The sequence below is a fragment of the Macrobrachium rosenbergii genome, chromosome 27, assembly GCF_040412425.1.
Source record: "Macrobrachium rosenbergii isolate ZJJX-2024 chromosome 27, ASM4041242v1, whole genome shotgun sequence".
NCBI classification, from domain to species: domain Eukaryota; kingdom Metazoa; phylum Arthropoda; class Malacostraca; order Decapoda; family Palaemonidae; genus Macrobrachium; species Macrobrachium rosenbergii.
The window spans coordinates 9,642,929-9,670,149 of record NC_089767.1 but is presented as its reverse complement, the minus strand read 5'-3'; the positions used below and the strand labels follow the sequence as shown (position 1 = coordinate 9,670,149).

The 27,221-nt window shown below is 36.0% G+C and overlaps 1 protein-coding gene across 1 annotated transcript in view; it reads right to left on the bottom strand.

The window, feature by feature from the left end:
- The window catches only part of LOC136853240 (CD109 antigen-like), a 1,188,472-nt gene that overhangs the window by 202,610 nt on the left and 958,641 nt on the right, over window positions 1-27,221 (bottom strand). The window contains exons 10-12 of the mRNA XM_067128618.1: window positions 9,021-9,245; window positions 8,418-8,604; window positions 5,177-5,334 (exon numbers count right to left, since the gene is read on the bottom strand). Coding sequence (XP_066984719.1) covers window positions 5,177-5,334; window positions 8,418-8,604; window positions 9,021-9,245 — 570 coding nt within the window. The remainder of the gene's footprint in view (window positions 1-5,176; window positions 5,335-8,417; window positions 8,605-9,020; window positions 9,246-27,221) is intronic.

The following is a 27,221-nucleotide window of genomic DNA, read 5'->3' as shown; positions in this document are numbered from 1 at the left end:
GCAATCCTCGAACTGACTAGTTGGCAACTGCTTCTTGACTTTGCCTGCCAATTTTTTTTATTTCTCTCATCCCCTTTCAGTTTTAGAATTCCTATAATCCTCCATCACTACCGAGTGGGGTCAGTCGCCTCTTTAGGGTTAGGTCTTTGCATTTTCATTTTTTTTATGGTTTCCAACAGGACTGCTCTTTGCACAAAGGAAAGCTTTTATTTAAAAAATCGTCTACGAATTATTCATTTCTGGTTAAAATCTGTGTTTTCCCCCTTGCCAACGTTTCATTAAAAGCTTCCTATTAAAACCCCAGCTCATATCAGGCCATGACATGCTGCCTCTAGATTAGAAGATCCTCTCCTATTCCATTTCTAGAACTTGAGAACGTTGATTCGAGAATGCCTCAATCGGTGGCATTCTCTCCTCTTCAGCCACTGAGAAGAACAGTAATGAACTGAATTGAATATAGAATTTAGGCCAAAGGCCAAGCACTGGCACATATGAGGTCATTCAGCGCTGAAACGGAAATTGACAATAAACCTCGCAGTTGCACCATGAACCAATTGTTAGGAGAGGGTGGAAAGTAAGATGGATGAAAGAGAATATGAAAGGAGTTACAATAAAAGGAACGAAAGGGGTTGCAGCTAGGGGCCGAAGGCACGCTACAAAGAACCTTAAGTAATAATGCCTACAGTGCACCACATGAGGTGCACTCACCGGTACTAGCCCCCTACGGGAGAGAAGAACAGTAAGCTTAATAATAAACTTATACGATCACCATTCTTTGAAACACAATTCCAAGTTCCTCTCTTGGAGGTTACATAATGAAACCAGTGCATTTACTGATTTAATCAAGAGAAAGAGTTCAGCTGAAGTGATAAATCTACTTAAACAGGTGCTTACTTTCAGGTAAGCGTAAAGCTACTGAAAGATTTCTTTCCAATTAGAAAGGACATGGCATAAATATCCTATCTCCCGTAAATTTTCAGATGGGTCAATCACATTCCCCAAATATAGTAACTCGAATCTTAGGACTAACGCGACCACTACCTGCGAGTCCAGATCAGAAAAAGCCGAAATACTCCGACATTTCGAGCCGGTATTCAGGACGTCAGGGCAGTTATGCACGACTGGACATTTTTTGGGCCAATAAGCAGAGACCCACAAGTATTGGTTAAAACCGTCCCTTAACCGATTTTCAATCGCGGATGTGTGGGATTTTGGTCAGACGTTAGCTCGTGCGCGCGCGTGCGCGTGCGTGCGGGTGGCTGAATATATTTTGGGACTATATACTAAATTCGGTTTTCTTCATGGTAGGGACTGCCGGATTCGACAGCCTCCAAAGATTATGCGTTCATGTAAGTACATTCATGTACCTTTCGTTGAAAACACTATATGCGTACACTATATATATATAATTATATTTATATATATGTATATTATATATATATACATATATAATTATATATATATATATATATTGTATATATATACATATATATATATTTTATATGTATGTACAGTATATATGTATATGTATATCACAGTTATCGGCGTGAACAATAGTACAACATGCGTCAGTCCTCAGAAGAATACTGAAGCAAAGATTACTGAGGTCTCGTTTCTATTTCAAGACGCTTTCACAGTAACTTATTTAAAATATAAACTCCAGTGGAAACAAAAGTAAGGTTGCCTTAGAATGACAACTGAAATGACAGTCAAAATACAAACTATATACAATATTGTTCATACACACATTAACCGGAGCAAATGTCCTTCAATTTCAGTACTTTTCAGGAAATGTCCATAGCCACTGTTTAGCAGCTGCCACGATGATTGAAAATCAGGCGGCGCTCTTCGTAATGTTCTTTATTCTCATACCAATAGTATATATATGTGTGTATATATATCTATATATATACACATACATATACATATATATATATACATACATACATACATATATATATATATATATATATATATATATATATATATATATATATATATATATATATATATATATATATATATATATATATATATATATATGTATATGTATATATATATATATATATATATATATATATATATATATATATATAATATATATATATATATATATAATCATAGTTTGGGTTGTACAGGGGTTAAGACGAGAGGATGTAAAGAGCAAGAAAGAAATAAGCAAATCAAAAGTTTAGTGAAGGAAATTAAGGGGTTACCTAAGGTGCAACTGTATGACAGAAGTGAGGATCATGTAAGAAAGGATGGATATAGTAATCAAGAAGAAAGTAAGGAAAAAAAAAACAGGCAATACAAACCAATCGGAGACGGTGAGCAAAACTATAAATGTAGATAGAAGGTTAATGAACAAATGATCACACAAAATAAAAGGTAGAAATAGAGATGGTGTCTGAAGTGAATGCAGTTGGGGTCAGTGAAGTGAGACGCAGATCTGAATGAGGCAAAAGTGGAAAGGGTTGATTTAAGTTTGAGAATAGTTACGGATGTGACTGGTGAGGACATAAGTAGCTAATTAAGAGGCTGAGGAATGGAGGGACTGTTGGAGTTAATGGGATTACAAATGAGATGAAATAATATAATGGTAATTACATAACTGAATGGATGACCACGGTTTGAAAGGTATGTACGGAAGAGAGAAAGGTTCTGAGGAAGGGGCCAGAGGAATGATTGTTCTATTGTAAAAAGATTAATGTGACAGTAGCAACTTACAAGAGCTTATTATTAGTTTGTTTACCAAGGGAGGTATATAACAGGATACTGAATGATAAAATGCAAAAGATGACGGAAGGATTGATAGGGGATGAACAGTGACAGTCTAGATAGAAGGTGTGTGGATCGAGTGTTTGCTACGAAACTATGTGAGAAGTTTGAAAGTAAGTGGATAAAGAATATGTAGTATAATAGAGCTGAAGACAGAGAGTGGATAATGTAAAAGATGAATTAAAATTTTATGATGGCAATGAAGAGTGCGTAATAATATGTTGGAAGGATAAAGTGATGCAAGAAGCTGGAAAAGGAAGTAGAGGTAGATGTAAAGCTGTGGGATAAGAAAATGGGTTGTAAATGCCACAATACTGACAGGGAATAAGGAAACAAAACAGCAGAAACCTGTGGTTGGATTTGGACCTGAAGAATGGAAGTACGTGATCTGAATACATATTTGGGAGTAAATGTAATTGACGATGGAGAATGAGAAGAATGTTGAGTCACAGAGCAGATGAAGCAAAGACGGTGAAGTTTGTGCACAAGGCTGGAAAAAGACTTGAAGTGAGCAAGGAGGCTAAAGTGGGAATGTACGAAGCAATTACTGAGCCAACTCACGTCGATGTTGAATGCAAAAAAAGATAAAAAAGGTTGAAGCTGTTGAAACTGAGGCTGCATAGTGTATGTGGGATAAAAAGAGATACATAAAAGTAGTAAAAAGATTAGCTTTGGTGAAAGGATAGACCAGGGTTTCTGAGAAGCATAACAGAGAGACCGTTATGCTTTTTCCCCTATCACGGAAAACAGCATAATGCGAAAACACACGTATGCACACACACATGTATGTATTTATGTATGTATGTATGTATGTATGTATGTATGTATGTATGTATGTATGTATTATACGTAAATGAAAATTAGTAAACATGGCGATGACAATTTAAGGCTTATTTCGTTTTCATATTTTTTTCATGAAAAAATGGTTTTATGCCGTTAATCGTTAAGAATAATAAATAAATGAAAGTAATCTTATATAAGTCACTAATTAAGACTGAAAAGATATCTGATAATGGATTACTTCTACATTATTTTTTGACTTGTCATTTACCAGTTTCTGAAAGAGTTTAATATATCAACTGTTCCTAGATTTCTGCATCATGAATTACTAAGAAAGTTACAATAGTAAAATGAAATATATTTTACTCAAAAAAAGCGGCAGATACCTTACTTTGATTTAGATGATAAGATAGATGTGATATTTGTAATTCCAGAAGTTACAATTAAATGTGACATTAGCATTATTGATCTAAATAATAAACAAGTAAAAAAAAGGCTGAAGTTTCTTCGGCGCAATCGAGTTTTCTGTACAGCGTATAATGCTGTATGAAACTCTCAGCCACGGTCCATGAAACTCTCAGCCGCGGCCCATGAAACTTTCAGCCACAGCCCGGTGGTGGCCTGTGTTGTTGGCACCTATAGCGGTGCCAGACGCACGATCATGGCTAGCTTTAACCTTAAATAAAATAAAAACTACTGAGGGTAGAGGGCTACAATTTGGTATGTTTGACGATTGGAGGGTGGATCATCCACCCTCCAATTTGCAGCCCTCCAGCCTCAGTAGTTTTTAAGATCTGAGGGCGGACGGACAGACAAAAAGCCAACTCAACAGTTTTCTTAAAAGGAACTGTAATGACATCTGAAATATATTTCCTGATACCAAGCAAAAATAAGAATGCAATATCGTTATTACCAACTGCATCTTCATGTCAATGGATTTTCAGTTTTTTTTCACGATGCTGCTATTCGAAAAGTATCATTATAATCCTTTTTGTAAGAAAGCCAAAAGGTACACAAATACGGCTTTAGAGCTACCCTTTGTTTAGACTGCCATTGCCTTCAGTGACGACAAAACTAATACCTCTGCTTTGGCAGAATCCCAGATCGTTCCGTGAGAACCTAGATAAAATCATGTCATTTGTCTCTGGTAACGACTGGCAGCTGGCAGCTGGCAGCTTTACCATATATGGCAGGCGTTGTCTTCGTCTTTACTTGGAATAAAACCGTCTCAGTCACTGAATAAAGTTAATAACGTGAACTGCAAACTGCGATGGGAAACATAAATCATAATCTGTAAACGTTAGAATGCACTGACATACTGACTATAGCCCTGAAGTAGACTGTGTGACATCAAGAAAAACCTCTTAAACATAAATTGTTTTGCTACAGCGTGCGGTAAAACACATCAAATATGAAAACATTCATAGAATGTTTTCATAGGCAGAAACTCTGTCATGTGGAAGCAAGCCTTGCTTAGACAAAGGCAATAAATATAATTGCGCTACACTGTGTAGTATCTTGCACGAATCCCTCGCACTCGCACTCACACACACACACACACACACACTAGGTGAGCCGGAAGGGAAGCGAGGAGAAAGGCAAAGCCAGCAGCACTCACCTTGGGGTTCTTGGTGCTCGTCGTGACTTGCAAATGGCGGCCTCTGGGAGAGTGATGGGCCACGCTCATCAAAGAGGCGAAGGACTTCGATCCCACGGAGTCCTTGAGCTCTGCTTCCAACCGAAGCGACGTCACTTCCACTTCCACTTCTACGTCCGCTGTGAAATATTTCATATTTATGAGAATAAGTTTACTAAAATCCATAATATACAGCAGATAAAATTACGGCGGACACATCACATCAATTGTTCATGTAAAGTTTTTATAGTGACAAAAAGAGAAAGATGTTACTCGTTCCGTTGTTAATTCTCTGGTTAGAAAGGAATGAGCGACAAATTCTATTTCGCCCCTTCCGCTCGGAAAAAGAAGAAGAAAAAAGGTAAACACACACATATAGTGTATGCAAGCGTTTGAGCAAACACAGTGACTAGCAACTCGAAGAGAACTATAAAACCAGAGTGACCAGGCCAGATGCGAGGAAGGGGGAAAAATGCTGCCCTCCGAGCCTACTACAACAAATATCATCAAACTAAACTTCAAAGGGAGACAGCCGCCCTTCAATCTGTGAGAGACATAAAATTCCCAGTGGGTCAAAATTTCACACTACACTAGCAACTCGGTTACAGGATAAAATGCTGAACTGCAGGACCCAAAGGATTGGTGCAGGAGGTGTGAAGCGATGGAGGATTGGGAGGAGGTGGATAGGGATTGGGAAATGGTAAATCAGTGGATGGGCAGCCGTACCTGGGGGAAGATACGGGATTGGTTGGGTCTCGCACACACACAAACACAGAGAGAGAGAGAGAGAGAGAGAAAGAGAGGGAGACGAGGGGGGAAAGAGGGGGGACGTGGGAGGATCGGGATCCTGTTCACAGTTCGTTTTTTAAAGTTTCATAGGCTTCTTTACATCCTCTGCAGCGTCCGTTAAATGTACAGCTTCCAAAAATCCCTTTTCAAAGGCCCCTTACATATATACAAGAGATTAAAATCCTTTCACGGCAAAATACATGAAAGCCGCGTTTCCAGCTTGCTCAGCTTAACCCTTTGGCGAATACCTCTTTCTGAAACAAGACGGATTTAGAATTTCGTTTCGCCGCTTTTGCTTATGGCGTGACTACTCTTCCAATGCGAAAATTCAGGATTCCGTGGCTAAACTCAAACAGAGAAAAAGTGGCGCTGAATTTAATCTAGGTTGAAATTTTAGGCCTGCGAAAACAGTCGACGGGATTTATTAAACGAGTTTATGCGTCATTTGGCGTTTTAAATACTCTATGCAAGAGAAAAACGACTAGGCGGTAGTTTTGACTGATACAATGAGTTTGAAATATTTATATATTATGACTGAAATTTTCCACGGGACTGCAAGTCCCACATTTTGACAACAAATAAAGTCATTCTGAATCTGGCCCTGACGAAGCAACATAATAGAACTACCGCATCTGAAACAGTTCTCAGGTTATTTCGACTAGTTTTTATCATTCGTCCTTCTTGCCAGCTAATTAACATTATCCATGAATTTTTTTTTCTCTCCCCAAAGTTTCAATTTATGAGTAAGAATGTTAAAGGCCGGTTTTAGTAGAACCATTCTCCAACTCGAGAAAAATGGCTGCCTTCTTAGTAAACCTGTAATTATGACAATTTTAAAAACCGCTTAGAAATAATTATAATCCCCTGTTTTGCACGTATGCTATACAGCAGAAAAAGAAAGACCGTTAAACAACTAACCACACATACAAAACAACATAAAGCCGGTAAAATAGAGAAATGAGAGAGAGCTATGGCGCGGAACGTGAACACCGCATTCCTTAATTCAGATACAAAAAAATATGTAAGGCGTATCAAAAATACTGCACAGTATTAAAGGAAACGTTACTTTTAAGAAACGTGACTCTCTCAAAGGAAACCACACTCTTCAAAGGAACTACAGAGTCAAAGTGAAGTGTAAGTTACCTGAACTGAGACACCTTAAAGGTAACCGTATCCTCTATATGGCAACGGCAGACTAACGGAACTGTGGCGCAGAGAACAGTACCATCTTATATGCAAAATGAAATTTTGAGCTACTAACGAGAATCGTGGTGATAGAGGTAACGATGGTAATAAAAATTATGACATCAAATAGGAAACAAAAAACAAAATCGCAAGCTACATGATGCATTAAGACATCAAGGAGAGGATAGAGAACTGAAGACTGACAGACGGAATAGTGATATCACGGAGGCAAAGAGAACTTGTGGGCTAACAGAAGGATTTGGGTTATTGCAAGGATAAAAGGAAATAGCAAGATGACAGGAAATAAAATGGGTTATCGTAGTACCATAATAAAGAAATGGAAAGAGAAAGGATAAGAATAACGCAGATAATCAAGGAACCATGTAAATGAAAGAATTATAAGCTAAGAGAAGGAAACGTAAAATAATAAATATTACATATCACAGGTAAAAACGAGGGAACTGGGTATTATAGAAGCATTAAGGAGCTAGTTACCAGCAAGGGGAACTGGAACATCATAAAGGCCAACTGAGGAAATTGGGACATCAGAAAGGTGAAAGGTTATTATGGGTCGAAAGGAATTGCATGGCAACAGTCCACTGACTAAAATTTCGATAATTGCAGGTCATGCAAGAGCGATGGAGGCAACCACTGAATATATCATTTTAGGGTCGTCAACTCTTCAAAATCGCATTGAATGCCACAGAAATGAAAATAACATTACGTCGTGATCTCATCATGAAAGAAGGACCTCTTATTATCCACTGATATTTTCGAACATCGTAACCTACTTGGGTTATTTATAAATAAAAACAAAACAACAGCAATGATAATAATAGAAACTGATAAACATTTAAATAAAAGTTGATGCAATTATGGTAACTGGCATCTTAAAACACATTTTGATGACTATCTAATCTTATAAAGTCATGTGACGTTTGCTATAATGGAGAGCTATTTTTTCCCAATTTGTCCTCCTTGAGGAAGTCAGTGGTTGTGGCAGTACAGAGAGCGCACGATTTGTTGTTTGTGCTCTCATCACATTACTATTTTGTGCCACTTCGAAGCTGTAATTTCGAAACCTAGAGAAGAAAACGAGTATAGAAGACGAATAAGAATAGGAGCAATGGCAATATCAATCCACACTAAGCTTGGAAGTATAGCAAAAAGAGTAACAACTGGCACAATAACTTTAAAGGCAAATGATAGATACACTTCGAAGACATCTCCTGCTTCCTCTCTTACTTACAGAGCTCAACATGGAGATCGATCTCCGCCATCCAGACGGCGTACATGTTGTGGGTCATCTTGACGGTTCGGGAAAGCAGCTTTCTTCTCTCTCCGTTCACCAGTGCCACTTCGGGAGTCACCAGAAGACGGTGCCGGGCAAGTCGCCACTCGGGAACACGCGAGCCGTCATGTTCCTGGGCCGTTAGCTGATCGGGGGAACAGATCGAGTGGTTTTAGTAACTGAGCAAAGGAACCTGCAGCTATTGACGAAAGCCAAATTTAACAATCAGGCTTCCCAAGGGACAGTTAAGATTATATCAAAGTTTCACTAAAGCGTGACTCGTTGTGTTGGTATACGATAAAATGTTTGTAAGTTGAATAACCTCAACAACAAAAACAACAATGATTATAATGAGGTCATGGAAACTATGAATATATAATTAGCTGTGATTTTGTAAATAACAACACAGTATATCTTATTTCTTGATTTATTTCATAATAAGAGTTGAAATGTTAAAATAAATAAATATATATTTTAACTAAAAACACTGGGGACAACGCTACCAGAAAAACCAACAGACTAAATCCAAACTGTAGAAGTAAAAACATCAGCGGGACTCACATAAAACTTGAAGGGCATTGCCGAACGAAAGACTTGAGGCGAGTCTCCCAGGAACTTGAGTTTGATGGCTGACCCGTAGATCCTCGTGGTAGCAAAACCGGTATGGGACGCGTCCCAGTAGGCATCCCCGACGGTAGCCGTCACTCGAACTTCGCTCCCCTCCGTCTGACGCACTAGGTCTTCGAAGTCGCTCATGCGGAACTTGAAGGGGAACACGCCGGCGAACTATCGCGTCGGAGGGAAATAGGGAGGAACAAGTCAGAACGTGGAAAATGTATTTTACTAATATGAAATAATCACCTACAAATTGGAAGGTGTTTATGCTAATTTTTATTAACAGCGGAACTCAGTTAGCTCAGTAATCTCAACAATGGTGGGAGTTTAAATTTGTAAGTCGTACCTAACATCTTGTTTTCTGTTTTGGTTATGAAAATAAGAAGACAGGCATATATATATATATATATATATATATATATATATATATATATATATATATATATATATATATATATACATACATATATACATACATACATACACACACACACACACACATATATATATATATATATATATATATATATATATATATATGCGTGTGTGTGTGTGTGTTTAACGAAATCATTGATGAAATTCCTTATAATATGCTAATCTAAAAGGGGAAATATTCGGCTTCATCGACTCTATATGAGAACGCCCTTATTCATGAAAGGGGAGAGAGACTGTAAAGATGACGTACAGATGAAGGCTTTCTCATGTGACACCTTCATCTAAGGGGAACTGCCAGTGGAGTTCAGGAATTTACCTAGTCAGGAATGACAGGAGACAAATAAAAAGGTCAAAATAGGTCATCATTTGTCACACGGGCTTGTATACTGATGTGATCTTTTTCCCTGTTTTCCATTTCATTTTACGAAAATCGTTTTTCTCACTGATCTGCGGTTATTAGCATAAATACATGCTACAAGCAATGGACACAAAACCCTTAATATAGGACAATAAACGGCAGAGAGCGAGCAAATTTTAAATTTTGACATAGGCTTTCATGGGTACCTTATTGCATTCATGGAATTGATATTTTGGTTTCATATTCACTAGGCCTTTGTTTCATATAATTTACAGCAATGATAAAAGAATTTATTCGTGGAAAACCTAAATCAAGAACACTACACCATTTCATACAATTAAATAATTAATACGGCCGCCTGAGAGGAAACTTTATAACAGTGTATCGAAAGACTGAAAAGATTAGTGGGAAAACAGAAAATAACATTAACATAAAAACTACTCTGTCATCACTATGTAAACAATCAACCTATTAAAGCCAATTAAAATACAAAAAGAAAACAAAAAACAAAATGCAAAGTAATACAACGCCACCTATACGTAACACCAAAAAAATTAATGTTTACATATCACACACACACACACACACACACACAAAGTAAAAGGATAGACGGACATACCAATTGTCGCAAAAGGCTTTATAGGTAAAAATCGAAAAGATGCAAAAATAGAGCAACAACTGACATAAAATGTAAAATGTGTAATAAGAAGAAAAAGACAAACGGAGAAGAATGTAACAAAGATTTAAAGGGTAACTGAATGAACGAGCAGAGAGAGAGAGAGAGAGAGAGAGAGAGAGAGCAACTGCGCCGTACAGAGAAAACAAGGCCGTCTGAAAAAAGAACGGGGAAAGTAATTACGAACGCGATACAAAGAGTGGGAGGAGACGAAGCATGGTTCGATAACAAGTGCGGGGGGAGGAACGAAAACAAACTAAGGTAGAAAATTACTCGGGATATTTAAACAAAGCCACAAACGAAAAAGAATGGGAGGAGTGACAACAAACGTAAAGCGGGGAAGACCAACAAGAGATGCAATGAGAGTTGATCACAACATTAACGAAAAATGGTAAACGTAATCATCTACGAATGCCGAATAAAAGAATGGCAACTTTTGTAAAAACCAATTCGAAAATTCATTTGAGAAAACATAAGTTCTTAACGAAAAAAATTTAGAGGAAAATAAATATGAGAAAATCCGTATAATATAGGACACAAGCAGTAGAGGAAATCAAAAAGTTACGTGGAAAAACACTGACACGGATTTTGCAAAAAATACTTTGTAAACTGAGAGGCAAAATTAAAATCCTAACAGGATGGGAATAAAAACCTCAAAACCAATAAACAAACACAATCAAGTAAAGGGGAAAAGGTAAATATGAAGCTGACAACCCGGCCTATAAAAAAAAACCAAGGCCTATTTTAGGGAGAACCAGAAAAGCAGAGCAAAACGACCTCCCAAAGTAAACAAGAGCCGAGAACCATCAACAACTGAAATGACATCAGAGGTTTGTTAACGGATGACGAATCATTCCACTTAGGGACTTATTCAATATAATGGAATCCGACCCCGACCCAGAAATAATACGCCTGTTCACAAGATATTTACGTGATAATACCAATGCAAGTGTTCTCAGGACGATTAAATATCGCAGTTAAGGGAAAAACACGGGTTAAGAACAAAAGCAAACTAATGAACAGAACAATAACGACGGGTTTTCAAAGTTCACAAAAACACGCTAACAAGGAACACTGAGAAGGAGGAGGTAAAAGAGAGAGGAGAAAGAGAAGGAAGCGGATACAAGGATAAATGGCCCCCTCAGAGTTGACCCAGTGGCCAGGCGAAGAGTAATAGCAACAATATGAGGTCCAGCGGTCAATACAAATGAGGTCAAATGACAACAGAGTCAGAGGAAAACTTGATTATGGGGAGAATACATGATATAAGAACAGATGATGTTGCCTGCATGAGCACGATTAGATGCTTGCACACGCATGCGCACATACAGTAAATGAGTTTTTTTACATGTCAAAATATCTCGTGTAAACATAGGAAAATATTGATTAAAATACTAGCTTTAACATCAAACTATCCAGGAGAGCGCATGCCCACTTACACCAGAACACGTGCAAGCACGGATATTTGCGCACTATACAAATATACATGAATTTATGTTAATCCCGAGATCGTATTAACATACACGCGCACATGAATAAACTTAATCTGATAGTTTGAATCGATAACAACCAGTCAGGAACTGTAACCAGAATACACATCAACATCAATATCTTTTTAATTTCTCATTCGTTACATTTAAATATACCACCATTCTTTTATATGACGAATGATGCTGATGGATCATATGTTACATAAAATCCCAAATCCACTAAATTCGTTGATACTTCAGATAAATTTTACTGTTGTCACAACCCTTTGCTACCCTCCTTGCTTTTCCTATTGTGTGACTACTTCGTCTCTCTTCCAACCAACAACCATTGCATTTGTTCCTAAATACCTATACGACATGAACCACTTCCATTCTTCCAACATCCAAGCTAATATCCATTGCTCCATCTTTTTTTCCTCTTACTCTCGTAATCTTAGATCTGCTCACATTTACTCTTAATTTTTTCCTATTGCAAACACTTTTCAACACTCGTTCCTTTACACATTTTGCAACTTTGTACATATGTATCATTTCCTTAATTTAGTTTCTCGCATGACTACCACCATAAAAAACAGAATAACGGATATGAAGACGTAACGCACCCTTGTCTCAAACCTACTTTCCGCCAAATCAGTCGCTCTTCCATCTACATTTTTCTGACACATGCCTCACTCCATCATAAATTTTTCATCACTCTCAACATGTTATTTCTACATTGTCTCTCTATTAATTCCATCATAAGCTCCTACAAAGTTCATGCTTCACGGCGAACACTTGATACACACAATCTTTTCTTTGTTTGAACCAGTTTTTCCCAAATCAATCCTTTCGTTACTTGAGTTGCTCTTGATGTTATACGGAATAAGGTCGAGAGTAATGTTATAACCCTTTAATTCTTAGATTCGCATTTTCACCTTCATCTTCATACGGAGGAACAGTTTTTCCTTTACTTATCCTTTAAAAACTTTTCCCTCAACCAATATATCTATGGAAAACTCTGGTCAGTCACACTTTTACATCTGTACCACAGCATTTAATTTGTAGTCCCATCAACTCCTGGCGTCTTTCCACTCTTTAACATCTAAACTGCCCTCTACATTCTCAACAGTCACTTCCACAAATATTCTCTAAGTTACACCAACCCTCTCCAATTTTGCAACATTCATTTCTGCCTCTCTCATTTCTTCCACATTCAAGAAAACCTCAAAATACTAAATCTATTGACCCAGGACTGCATTCACTTCAGGTATCCCTCCACTTGCATTTTCATGCTAAGATTAATTTGTTCATTAACACCTTTCTCTGCATTTATTTCCAAGTAGAACAACTTCACATTCTTCCAAAAATTCTTTTTCACCTTCCCCCATCTACTTTGAACATTTATACTCATTGCCTCTCACTTTTTTCTTGTTAACCTTATTTATCCTCCTACACGCCTATACTGGCTAATCTATCTCTTCTTTCTGTAGTTGCACCTCAAATAATATATTACGTTTCCTTCAGTAAACCATTCATTTCCCATCCCTACAATTACTGTTTTTATTCCCTCTTCCACCTCCGTTTCTTTAACCTTAGCTCATACTTAATTTATTTTTTCCTTAAAGGCTCTTCTCTTCTCTCCTTCTTCACCAACTCACTCGTCACAATTACACCCACTGCCGCAATTTCTCACATCCCTCTGCAAATAAAACTGGGTTTACCTTCAAACAAATAATGATCACATGTACCTCCAACCAATCACCTTCTCACCATTACGTCCATCAGCCTGGTGTTCCATATATTCTACACTAACACATGATCTGGCAAACTGTTTTCCTCATTTCCTCTTTTACCTGTATATCTGGATACCCTTCTTTGGAAACCATGAATTTCCAATTCCCATGCCCCTTTCCAAACAATTTCCCATAAGGCTCTCCATTCTCATTTGCTCAAGGAAGTCCATACCCTCCTCTCTCTCTCTCTCTTTCTCTCTCTCTCTCTCTCATTCATGTATAGATACGCATACATACGTAATGTGTATAAATGCATACCAGACAGCTCTCACGAAGCAGACTGAAGTAGAGAAATATTTAAGACAGTAAAGAAAACTTTCCCATGAAACGTAATTAACAACAGTTTGCAGCAGAGGCAGAAGGAAAAAGGCACTAAGTAATGAGGTAATAAATCAGTTGCGAAAATAAATTAAGGAATGTGAGAAACGAAGCCAAGAGAAAAAGCTACACCTAAACGATTTAAAGGATGCAGACAAAGGAATGAAAACATTACACAGAGAGAGAGAGAGAGAGAGAGAGAGAGAGAGAGAGAGAGAGAGAGAGAGAGAGAGAGAGAGAGAGAGAACGAAAACGCACAATAAATGGAATTAAAAATCAGATACAGACAAAGACAACCAGGCAGGTCAATGAGAAATATTTTATATACATATATAAATATATATGTGTGTGTGCGTGTCTGTGTGCGTGTGTGTGTATACACAGAGCGAGTAAAAGAAAACAAAGTAGAGGAAAACCTTGACCCAAAACTATGGAGCAAAAACTGCCCCATGTAACCGAAGAAACTGACCCAACATAAAGCTTCGCTACCGATTAATTTTGTTTTAGTTCTCGAAATTAATTTATCCAAATAAAAAAACCCACCACAATAATAATGTCTACTAACTTACAAATTCATAAATTGCCTCAAACGTAAATCATAATATTTTTTTCAATTTGCATACAACTCACAAATCATGAATGTGCATAATAAGTAAATTCTAATATATCTCGTCGTCTCATTTGTATACGGTCCACAATAATATCAAATTCAGCCATAAATAAATGCCAAATTATTAGCCCGTGAGCCAAAAATGATTTTTGATTCTGAGCACCGTAATGTTGGAGGTTTGGGTTGGGAATTCCACTTTTTTTTTTTCAGAGGATAAAAATGAAAGAGGTTCATCCTATTAGGGAATCTTTTCTAAGCTTGAGTATCCGGTCTTTCATTCCTGCGAACTGTTAGAATATTTAGTTTATTAAGGAAAGGTTCTACTATCAACAAAGGAAATAATTTCATACACAACTTCGCATGTGCATTTAACAGAAATAATGAATCGAAATAATTCATATCTGCCGAAATCCCTATATTTAACCCCCCCAAAAAAACAAAAACAAAATTCTGGTCACATCTGAAGAGGAACCTTCTAAAAAAAAAACATTGACATAAAATCATATTCACCCATGGGAAACGACTTCCTGCAAAGAATGCTTGCGAAATGCACATATACGAGAAAGACATTCGAGTACATCAAATGAGAAATATTAAATTCCACTTACTAGCATTTGGCCAATCTACTTTACAGCTATATACTTAGAGGCTGGCTCGTATATGAATGAACCGAGACGAGACGACCCGACTCGAATCCCGTGGAAAGCTTTCAAGTTCTTGACAACAATGACTACGTGGCTTGAAATCGAACTATGCATACTCAATTATAATCGAAAGCTTTCAGCAAACGCACACTGAGGTGTTTCAAACAACAGATACACCAAAGTACACTAGGCTAATCTCTACCATCAATGTTCTATTCTTAACCAAAGTGGAATTAGTTTTAACTTATCTGCCTGACAAGAAAATTGAGAAATCTAAATTATCGTCACACTTGGTGTCTCTAGCAGAAACTTCCTTGAAATCTAAACGTTATAGGTCTGAAAGTAACGCTTTGTCTTGCTTAAGTTTAGACTCAAGCAACAAATGTAATTTTCAAATGATCTATTAGAAAGCAGGAATCAAATGACTGCATTCCTTTTGCTTCTATCTACGCTTGGGCAAGGTTACGTTCTGCTTGATAAATATGGAATACAACAATACAACTCCTTATAGTTCATCACTGTAAATGTTATCGTCTCATTTAGATTATGCATGAAAATACAAGTTTATAGACAGGTTCATCAAAACGTGACATAACTGATAAAAAAGTAATGAAGCAACAAAATAATGACAACAAAAATACAAATAAGGGAAAAAATCAGATTCAAGAGTCTGATGACCTAAGAGACCGCACCCTCGTTATCTCCGCAGCATCCGTACTCTCAAAGGCCACACATTACCAGCTGAGCTTGTGCGTTACCAAACCGCAGGGGAACCCTGCTACCGCCCCATTTCCGATTCCATCGCGTGCAATTTAAATGAGAGAGTGCGACAACTGATTCAAAACTGGACTGAAAGAAAAACGTGACATGGAGAGGTAATCCGTGACCAATCGTTTACAAAATAAATAGATTTATCACAATGAGCAAATGGATGGTGGGAATATCTTGGTCTGCTCACGGTAAAGAAGGAGTTTTAGTAACTTTAAAAAAAAAAAAAAAAAAAAAAACTGACTGACTCAATATATTTTTTTCAGTAGTTTCAGTGGCCATACTGAAACCTTGTTAACCTAAACTATCATATTCATAAGACTCCTAGTCTTCTTAAGCGCAAAGGTTTTGAACTATGAACCATTTCATCACTGATGTGATCTATTTAAATGTTCCCCCCCCCCCATCTCGTACGCATTCATGTATAGAATCTTTGAATTTTATTCCTTCATACATACAAAATAATTCTTTTCAAAATCCAGATTAAAGATTATCGAAATTAAATAAAAGCTTGTAAATTCTTGTTGTAACAATTTTTACAAAGTAATGATAAAAAATGATCGCAACAGGGAAGTTTAAATTATAGTCAAGTTTCTATTTTCTTGACAATTCCTGTCTTAGTATGGGAAAGATCACATAATATTTGTTCAATATTCATGTCATCCAAGGGACAGTACGGACATTTTCAACTTACATTTTCACTGTACTCATATCACTACTCAGTCAGATTTTCAGACACCTCGAAGGCTGTCCAAAAGGCTTCATGATTGATGAGGTGAAGAAAACTGAAGCACGTAATAGGAACCATTGAGCAAACAGCCTAGTAGAGATGAAGCTAAAAAAAAAAACTGTATGAAAGCAATACAAAATTGTTTGAAGCTCAGGGTTGAATGGAATCTGCAACTTGGTAGTGCACGACGCCAGGCAAAGTTTATGATAGGAAGTCTCTCCCAGTGTGGATCTTGAATGCGAACTGTCTGGGTTACCACAGGTGCACAGGACAACACTACGGTGCTTAGGGTAGTCTTTAGAATGTCAGGATTTTTATGCTGCTTGGGAAAACAAAATTCCAAAAGTCGTGTTCATGCAACCTGTAATTGATAATTTTCTTTGCAAAAACTATTTACGATGGCTTTACCTTGATAATATTAAATATAAGAACTACTTCCATTTAAAATATTAAAAAAACCACAACAGAGATTATTCAAAAGGTGAAATAGTCCTTAATACACACGTTGTCATTTTACACAAAACAGCAAAAGAAGCTGTTAATTTACTACAACTGATCAACGCTGTCGCAACACACCAGTGCAAGAGAATGCAGTAGCCTCACCAGCAGATTTCTAATGCCCTTCTTGTAAACCCAAATCTTAAACAAAACAAAATCCAAAGAAAAAAATCCTTTTCTAAGACGTCTGAAGTTTTTGGAAACCGGTAACAAAGGGGCCTAGGTGCACCTGTGGTCCTTTGAAACATAATGGAAAATATGCTTTCCTCATTCCCCGGACAACTGGGATCAGATAAGAGATGTCTCCTGGTACTGACTGTAAACTGCCACAGGTATAGTAAATAGTATAAAGTGTCATTTTCTGTGCAAAATATTCTCAATAAAACTCATACTATTACACGCATATCTTATTTATAAAGTACAAAGATGGATATGTAATCCGTTAAAACAATTACGAACAATGATACTGTACCTTAATTTTGTAATGATAATGAGTATTATGTTTGTTAAAATAAAAAACATCTACCTTAACTCAGTAAAAAATTAATTACGCATTTTTTAATAAAAAGTAAACCAAACGGGTTTCTTATAACAGTTCTACAATACTCTTCCTGAACACAATTAAATCCGACACGTAAACAAACAAACGTGAATGAGAAAGCAAGGCAACTTAAACACAACTTCAAAACAAGAACGGAAAAATAACAATGTTCAAACATTCCGGCTTTATGAAATCACTGTACAATAAGCGTCAGGAAAACACAAACCCTCTCAGGTTTTCAAGTTAAAAACAGAAAAGCTTTTAAGATATACAAAAGAGAGTGAGCAAGTTTCTCGTAACCTATGACAAGTTTTTCACTTCCTTTCTCTTTCCTCTTAAATACTGAAAACAGTTTCTTCCTCGACCAAAAGAATGAGATTAGTAAATACCTTCTCCCATAAAATAAAATGAAATATAAAGGTAAACGAAGGTCCCTGTAAATCTGAATAATGCAGTCCAAACTCCTCGGGTGTTTTCTTAAACATGAGCAAAATAAGGCACAAAAGCAAACGAGGCAGATCATTCATTTGTGCATTTTCGAAATTCATATGGTTTCATGATTTACAGCAACACACACACACACACACACATACACCCACACAAATCAGAAATTATTTACAAAATGACTTAACTATCCGAATCCGAACAAACAGCATTCCTCTACTGCTAAACCGACATCAAAGAAAAATTAATTTCCATAGAAAGGATAAACTTCACGTGAGCTATTTTTATTACTTTAGAACACCAGTTCAACACAAACAATTGAGAGAGAGTCGTTTTTACTTTTGTACAATAGAAGAGTGAATGTCATGGGCCACAAACTTCACGAGAAAGGCCATGAATGCTCTTAAATCCTCGGGGATTAATGTTCTTATAATGTCCTGCCGTCTGAGAGAGAGAGAGAGAGAGAGAGAGAGAGAGAGAGAGAGAGAGAGAGAGAGAGAGAGAGAGAGAGAGCGCTATATGATTTACGAGCAAGTCATCCATTTTTTGATCGCTGTTTGGCAAGGAAACAAAGAATAAAGGAACTCTCGTTACTCTACAAGACAGCTTTAGAATTCTGGATCGTAGGAGCGAGTAATGAAGAGTGCAGTACAATGGTCAGAATAGTTAGAATATATTGTACTTGTCTTTGTAAGGGGAGGCCGCCATTGATCCTTTCAAGACCTTTCATTTTTACTGCCTTTCGAATGGCCTTTTCAAGATTTTCCGGAATTGGCTTCATAGAAAGACATTCCCAAAGAGGCCAAGAGGAATTTAATTGGGTCCCGAGGGGATGCCCACACACACACACACACAACGGCAGGATTCAAGAGATTTTGAATATACAGTTTCTTTTCCGATTATCATCGTACGATGAACAGTCCACTTTGACAGAGGACTTCCAAGACCATTCTCCTATTTTTTCCTCCACCTTCTTTTTCCTTGTTGCATTTTAGGCCACAGGGAAAAGGAGGCTAAAGTGGCCATTACGTCGTCCTTCGCATCAAAAAAAAAAATATGTGATAAATCGAATAAAATTTACTCAAAACACAAAATGCGTTTTAAAATACGAAGTTGTAGACTTAGACTTTAAAAGGAAGTTAATATCAAACAACAGCAGGATAAAAAAAAAAAAAAATAACCGATCTGAAAAAGTAAAAATTAAAGCATGAAATATACACCCACTAAAAATAAGAATAAAATAGATTTAAATATTCAGACGATGAAAATATATGGAGAAATAAGTGACTTGACAGTTCCAAAAAAATCCAGAGGAGAAATGGCTGGCATCGATTGGCAAGAAGGTGACTCGGGAAATTTTCTTTCTATTGTTAGCAGAAATATAAAAATTCACATTGTATAATGAATATACGAATTTCACAAAACAAAACGGAAAATATGGGAAAACCTTTTTATTTATCAACAGGTGTAAGCACGCGCACATACAAACATACATATATACATACACGCAAACACACATACACACACATATATATACATATATATATATATATATATATATATATATATATATATATATACACTTTATTCTTCTTCTTTTAATATATATGTGTATATATATATATATATATATATATATATATATATATATATATATATATATATATATATATATATATATATATATATATATATATATATATATATATATATATATATATATATATATATATATATATATATATGTGTATGTGTGTGTGTGTGTGTGTGTGTGTGTGTGTGTATCTTCCACATTTCTCAAAAACTGTCAGTAATAAAACTTAACATTTGGTTTAAAGGGAGAAGTTTTCTTCGGCACCGAGGTCCTTTGATGATGTCTTCTTTCACTAAAGCTCCTGTGCATGTAATGCCCCTCCTCCTTTGTTCCGCGAGTTTTAGTCTCGTTTTGTTAGGCCGTGAGTCTACAAGTCCTTGTTAGAGATATGACCGTTAAATATGTTTACTTCAAATCTGAAAGGATTCTTTTTACCTCTGTTTCTCGTTCAAGATTTTTTCCCTATTTTGCTAAATATTTTTCGTTTGTCATCTAACCTCAAAGAAAAATAAATCCCACATACACACAAGGGAATTCTCATGTACCGGAGACAGCCCGGGGCGGGGGTTGAGAGGGGGGGTGGGGTGGTAGATGGTGGTTGGTAGATAACTAAAATGTCAATGAGCAGCAATTGCCGACGTTTGGTTAACTAGTCTGGCATTTTCCCTCCAACAGAGTATACCATTTTTTTTGTTTTCGTTCAACGACTTCGGTTGCTGTCTTAATAAACTGATATCCATACATGCACGGTATTAACAGTAGTGCCATGAACGAAACGAGGGGTGGAAAGTGAATTTATTTCTAATACAGTGATGTTCCGCTAAACGTTTTTCGATTTCCTTGTACCTTTACTTTCTATAGACACGACATTACCATTCCCCGAGGTTGTTGCAAAGGCTCTCTTGAAAGAAACAAGACCCAAAGAAAGAAAGTGAACAGCACCGAGGTTTTTGTGTCCGCTTACTTCGGGAAGACTCTAAACGGCTTTACCGGCTGGCACAGGAGGCAGGAATTGCCTCAGATCAGTTGTCTTTTTATTTGCTATTCTCTTTCGCAGCTAGGATTTGTTTCAACATTTTCGGTATTTCGAGCAATCTTGTTTTGGTAATTTTCCAATGCACCACTTCGCAAAAACTCTCGTGGAATGGTCGGAACTCATGTAAGTTACTGGGATTTTCAGTTATATGAGCAGGAAAAGTGATGTTTCATATACAGTGAGGTTCAAAACTTGGTCTCTTACGAAGGCTACAGGAAAACTTTCACACTGCGCATGAGAGAAAGAGAGAGAGAGAGAGAGAGAGAGAGAGAGAGAGAGAGAGAGAGAGAGAGAGAGAGAGAGATATTACTGTTATGATTCATGTTTTAAATTCTTGACTGAGAGTAACTCTCGTTGAATAAAAAGGTTCGAATTACTGAAAGAACCTCCTCCATGTTGAAGTAAATAAACAGAGATGGCCATGAGGAAAGTGAAACAAGAGTACAAGGTTTTTCGTCTTTATTCTAAACCATTTTCAAATGCCTTAGGATAGAGGCGAAAGATCTTACACTTCGGTGTTTCACTTTCCTTGCGGTCATATACCTTTATATTTATATTATGCTGTTATTCCCTCCATGACAGAATACATATATATATATTTATATATTATATATATATATATATATATATATATATATATATATATATATATATATATATAATATATATATATATTATATATATATTTTATCTCATATATAATTTGTATTGAAGTAATATATATATTGTAATTATGCAGATACTATTTTCTTATCAAGAATTTGAATCAGTCAATGGCATTGTTCTTTTACTATTCTCTTATCAAGACTTTGAATCAGTCTATAAAAGGAAAAATTTGTTCAAGATTTTTTGCATTTATTTTGAAGTCAATGGCATTGTTCACAGATACTATTTTCTTATCAAGACTTTGAATCAGTCTATATATACTTCTTTTTCTCCTCTGGCAAGGTTCTCAGGAATAACGAAAAATTACTTAAGATTCTTTCCATTTACCTTTTCTTCTTCTGTTGACGGACTGTTTCCCCGCCTCTCGGCGGTGTCATCAGGACTAGATTACAAATTGACATACAAGGTTTTTATTACTGCATGCATCGCCCAATGACGTCATATTTGAAATTAAAACGTCTGCATGCCGTAATAAAATCCTTGCATGCCACTGTACTCCAGTCCTGATCACGCCAAGAGTCCGTCGACTAGAAAAAGAAAAAGTAAATGAAAAGAATCTTGAATAATTTTTCCTTATTCCTGAGAAGCTTTCAGAAGAGCAAAAGAAGTATAGACTGATTCAAAGTCTTGATAAAAGATAGTATCTGCGAGCAATGCCACTGACTTGAATAAACATTGCATGTATATATATATATATATATATATATATATATATATATATATATATATATATATATATATATATATATATATATACATGTATAAATGAAGCTTGGTCACTTGTAAAATTGTCAAAAAAAAAAAAATGATGGGACCTCACTTAAACAGGATGGATTCTAACACATTTTATTCACAAAGTTTCAAGCTTAAGCTTCCCAAGGACTAACTGTTCCAATCGTCTAGGTACTGGACGATGGGAACTGTTGGTCCATAACAGCTTCAAACTTTTGTGAATAAAATCTCCGTTACAATCCATCCTGTTTAAATGAGGTCTTGTTTATATATACGTACACACACACACACACACATATATATATATATATATATATATATATATATATATATATATATATAGATATATATATATATATATAGAGAGAGAGAGAGAGAGAGAGAGAGAGAGAGAGAGAGAGAGAGAGAGAGAGAGAGAGAGAGAGTCTCTTCATTTGCTCCCTGTCCCCTTTGCAACCAAATGTGTCTCATCTCTCAAAAAAAACTAATGTATTTTTATTGCTGAACTTTTATCAGCAGGTCGTATATTTGCATTTCTAAACTTATCACAGTCCTTCCCACTCTATATACACACTGTAAACTATTAAACTTTTCAACTCAGCAGCCTCCATCTTCATTCAGATTCAACAGAGGAAGAGGCAGTTCAACAGCCCTTTCATGCATTCAGACTTTTAATGGCTTCATTCCTTTATTTATTCTGTTAATCGCCCCATCTTATTCAATCATTATCCATGAGATTTATTCATAAATACCTATACGAGCCATCTGCTCCCATTCTTTCACCATTCACTTTAGCATTCATTACTCAGTCTTCCTGGCTTCCAATTACCTCATGAACTAAATTTACCCTTGTTCACATTTTCTTTCCCTGATAAGCATTTCCATATTTGCTACAATCTTTGCCGGTTATTTTTACTAACACCAGTCAAGAATACTTCAAAATATGCAAATTTAGTTAGTTCATGGTCCATATCTGATACCTAGATATTGTGAAGCTCTCATCCACACTTCTTAAATTCATGGGAGAACTCAGAAACGCATTTCAAAACTCCTACCTTCATGCATAAATGATTGAAGTTCCAGAACTAAATAATCTTAAGGAGTTTCTGCTACTTCAATATCTATTCCATACAGAAGAAACTTGCACCTAGATCACCCGCCCTTTCCCTGCCTTTTCTCATCACTCCATTCACAAATACTAAATTTCTGTCTCAGATTCAATTACACCAAAGCAGTTAGTCAGTTGTCTAATCAGTTATACTGTTTTGAACTTCGGTTCCATCAGAAAAACATTTAACAGTTATTAACTCATTAACTTTTACACTTAGGGGCATCAAAAACATCTCAGGGTCCGTACTTAGCATATACTGTTCTTTTCCTTTTACTCTAAAAATTGTCACACAACTGTACCATTAAAAACATTTGATTTATTATAAACATGTCATCAATACGTCTTTTTCCTTGCCTGAATCCTAACCACTCTCTCCAATACCAATTCTCTCGTTGTGCCTTACTTTCCGTATCAAAACCGTACCAATCACTTCCTCGAAGTACATGAAGTGATATAAAGCCCCCCATTGAGTATAATAATCGTGTGAGAAAATTCTCGCTTTAAAAATGTATGTGAGCAACCTTAAGTTTTGAATTAAATACAAACGGGAAATCGATATGCTTGGGTCAGGCATCTAAATTTCCGGCAAATACCGGTCATGTGCAGATAATTTCATCTGTTCTGAAATCGTACTTAGTAAATTAATCATTCAAATTTGTGTTGCATTTACTTATCAGAAGAGATGAGGAGGAAAATGAAACAAAAAGAAGACTGCTTAAGGAAAATCCGTCAGTCCAGTACTTGAAGAGCTGCACATTTCCAGACGACATTCATAGTATGAGTAATATCTATTTTTCACACTAGTTTTAGAATGGCGAGAATAAGCAATTCACACAAAACCTGTTAAAAAAAAGATATTTCTCCCACCTTTTCGCATTCTGTCTGATTCCCCTTTTCCTAGTAACTGGAAAAGTCTCTTACCAGAACCTGGGAACCTGGGACGGAGGAAAAATGTCTCAACAGGGTTGATGGAAGTCCACGACATCGCTACACAAATACATAACAAAAAAGAATGACAAAAAGAGAAAAACGGAGAAGAGGAAATTGAAGATGCGTTAGTCTATTTCATATCCTTTTTTTTTTTCCTCACAGGAAGGTACATCAGAACCATCAAAGAAACGTTGTAAAAAAAAAAGATAAATAAAAAAAACGTTTTGGAGGAAATGGTCTGACAGACAGCTGGACGCGACTCAGTTTGAATTTTTATCTTTATTTTTATATTCCTTTTTTTAAGAAATCCGGGAGGGTGGCCATTCGTCCTTCGCCTCTTTTACAAAACAAGAAAACTGCTGGACGAATTCTCTCTCTCTCTCTCTCTCTCTCTCTCCCCTTCCGTCAGGCATGATTGATTGCGACGACCAGCAAACTTCTGAGAGGCCTCCGACAAAAAAAAAAAAAAAAAAAAAAACTTTCTTTCATAACTAGTTTGAAAATCATTGCCGTATTTAGCAAATTTCTTACATAATAATAATAATAATAATAATAATAATAATAATAATAATAATAATAATAATAATAATAATAATAATAATAAATCTCCTTCATATACGGCTTTCAAATTAATTCAGTTATATTTCACCATCATCACACATATGAACGATATAAAAAAAAAACACTAAAGCATCCTCCCTTGCAATCGAAATTCAAAATGACTATTCACAAGCTTCGCGACGACACTAATTGAAAGCGATCATTAAGGCGAATGTAAATCGAAGGCCAATTCACCTAAACTGAAAATGGAATAGATTAATATTCATATATCATCAGTATAAAACGGCAGAAGCGTATCAAGCTAAGGCTTTGAGAGAGAGAGAGAGAGAGAGAGAGAGAGAGAGAGAGAGAGAGAGAGAGAGAGAGAGAGAGAGTCATTTGGTGCTAAGATGCTGCCTTATACGAAGCTGTGAATATCTTTCTAGTTGGTCATACACACGTAATTATCTCTCTATCTAACTACCTATCTATTTATACAGGGCACACACACACACACGCGCGTATATATATACATCACGAAGGAAGCAGTAGGGAAAGGCATCCTCATCATCTACAGTTTATTTTCAATGCCGACGTTTCGCAACGAATTCCAAGTCGCATTTTCAAGGCTATAAAATATAATATAATTTGCGAACATCAATAACAAATTAATGCAATGGCAACAACTTCCTTCGTGATGTGTACTTGAGCCTCAGCTCCCGGCCCTTATATATATATATATATATATATATATATATATATATATATATATATATATATATATATATATATATATATATATACACTATATATACAGTACATATATGAGAGAGAGAGAGAGAGAGAGAGAGAGAATATATATATATATATATATATATATATATATATATATATATATATATATATATATATATATATATATATATATATATATATATCGTATAACTACTAAACGTATAACTTAAACTATACACACTGTAAGTTTTTTTTTTTATAAAATATCATTTTTATAGCGACACAGAAAAAACTAAAATTCTTAAAAAATAAACAAACATTAAAAATGTTTAGATTCCCCGGGTATCTCATGATACGACCTATGCAGAGTTCGAGAGCGGATAAGAAAACAAATCAGTTGCTCGCCTAAAAAGATAAAGAACTAAAAGAAGATTATTACTCTTGACTGATCCTGACTCAGGGAGGTTTCATGCGTGTTTACTATTATTCCAACGCACCATAGCGATCAAATTACAGACAGTGAAAAAGTGAAAAAGTGATGGCTGCTATTTCTCTACGGCTCCATAACCTCCATGACTCAGCAATAGCGAAAATTGCCTCAACTCAGTATTGTGGTGCAGATGGCGAGAGAGCGAACGCCTCAAACTAGCCGCGGTGAGAGATAGTGTAAGCGCTCTAAGACGTGGCGATAGTGATTACAGTGAGAGTGCAAACAACAGTCCAGTTACCGGTGTCTCGAGAGTTGTTATTCTACAAGTACTCTGTGCAAAGAATGGTGAAGGTGGTGATGGTGAGGATGGTATCAATCCGACCAGTACCGGTAGTAGTGGTGATGATGGTGAGGAAGGATGGTGACTTACACCATGTTCTTTGTTCCTGGACTGAGTGTACCAAATACTCGATCCAAAAAATGATTTATCCTGCAATATACGTCAAAAAGGATTGAGGATACAGTAAGCATTTGGGTAAAGGATACCTTTCTTAGAGTAAGTTTCTTAAGACAAAGACTTAGCTTAAAATTACTTATACACTAGTGTATATATATATGTATTATATATATATATATAAGTGTATGTATTATATATATATATATATATATATATATATATATATATATATATACATACATACATACATATATATATATATATATATATATATATATATATATATATATATATATATATATATATATATATATATATATATATATATGTGTGTGTATGTACGTATGTCTGTGAGGGCGTAATTACCTGTGCACAAACTCAATAGAAGTGAACGCATACAGTTGTATATATATGCACTCATGTGTATGAGGATGTACTTGTATATATACGATATGGCTATGGGCGTGTCTGCATTTGTATGTAGTTGAGTTCCTGTACTACAAGGCACCAGTGTAGGCGGAAAAGGTATCATAAAATAGTAAAAAAAAAAAAAAAAATAAGTGAGCAAATAGTGTAGAAACCTTCACTTTCATTCCAACACATGAAGTAAATAAGCCTAAAAAATGACAAAA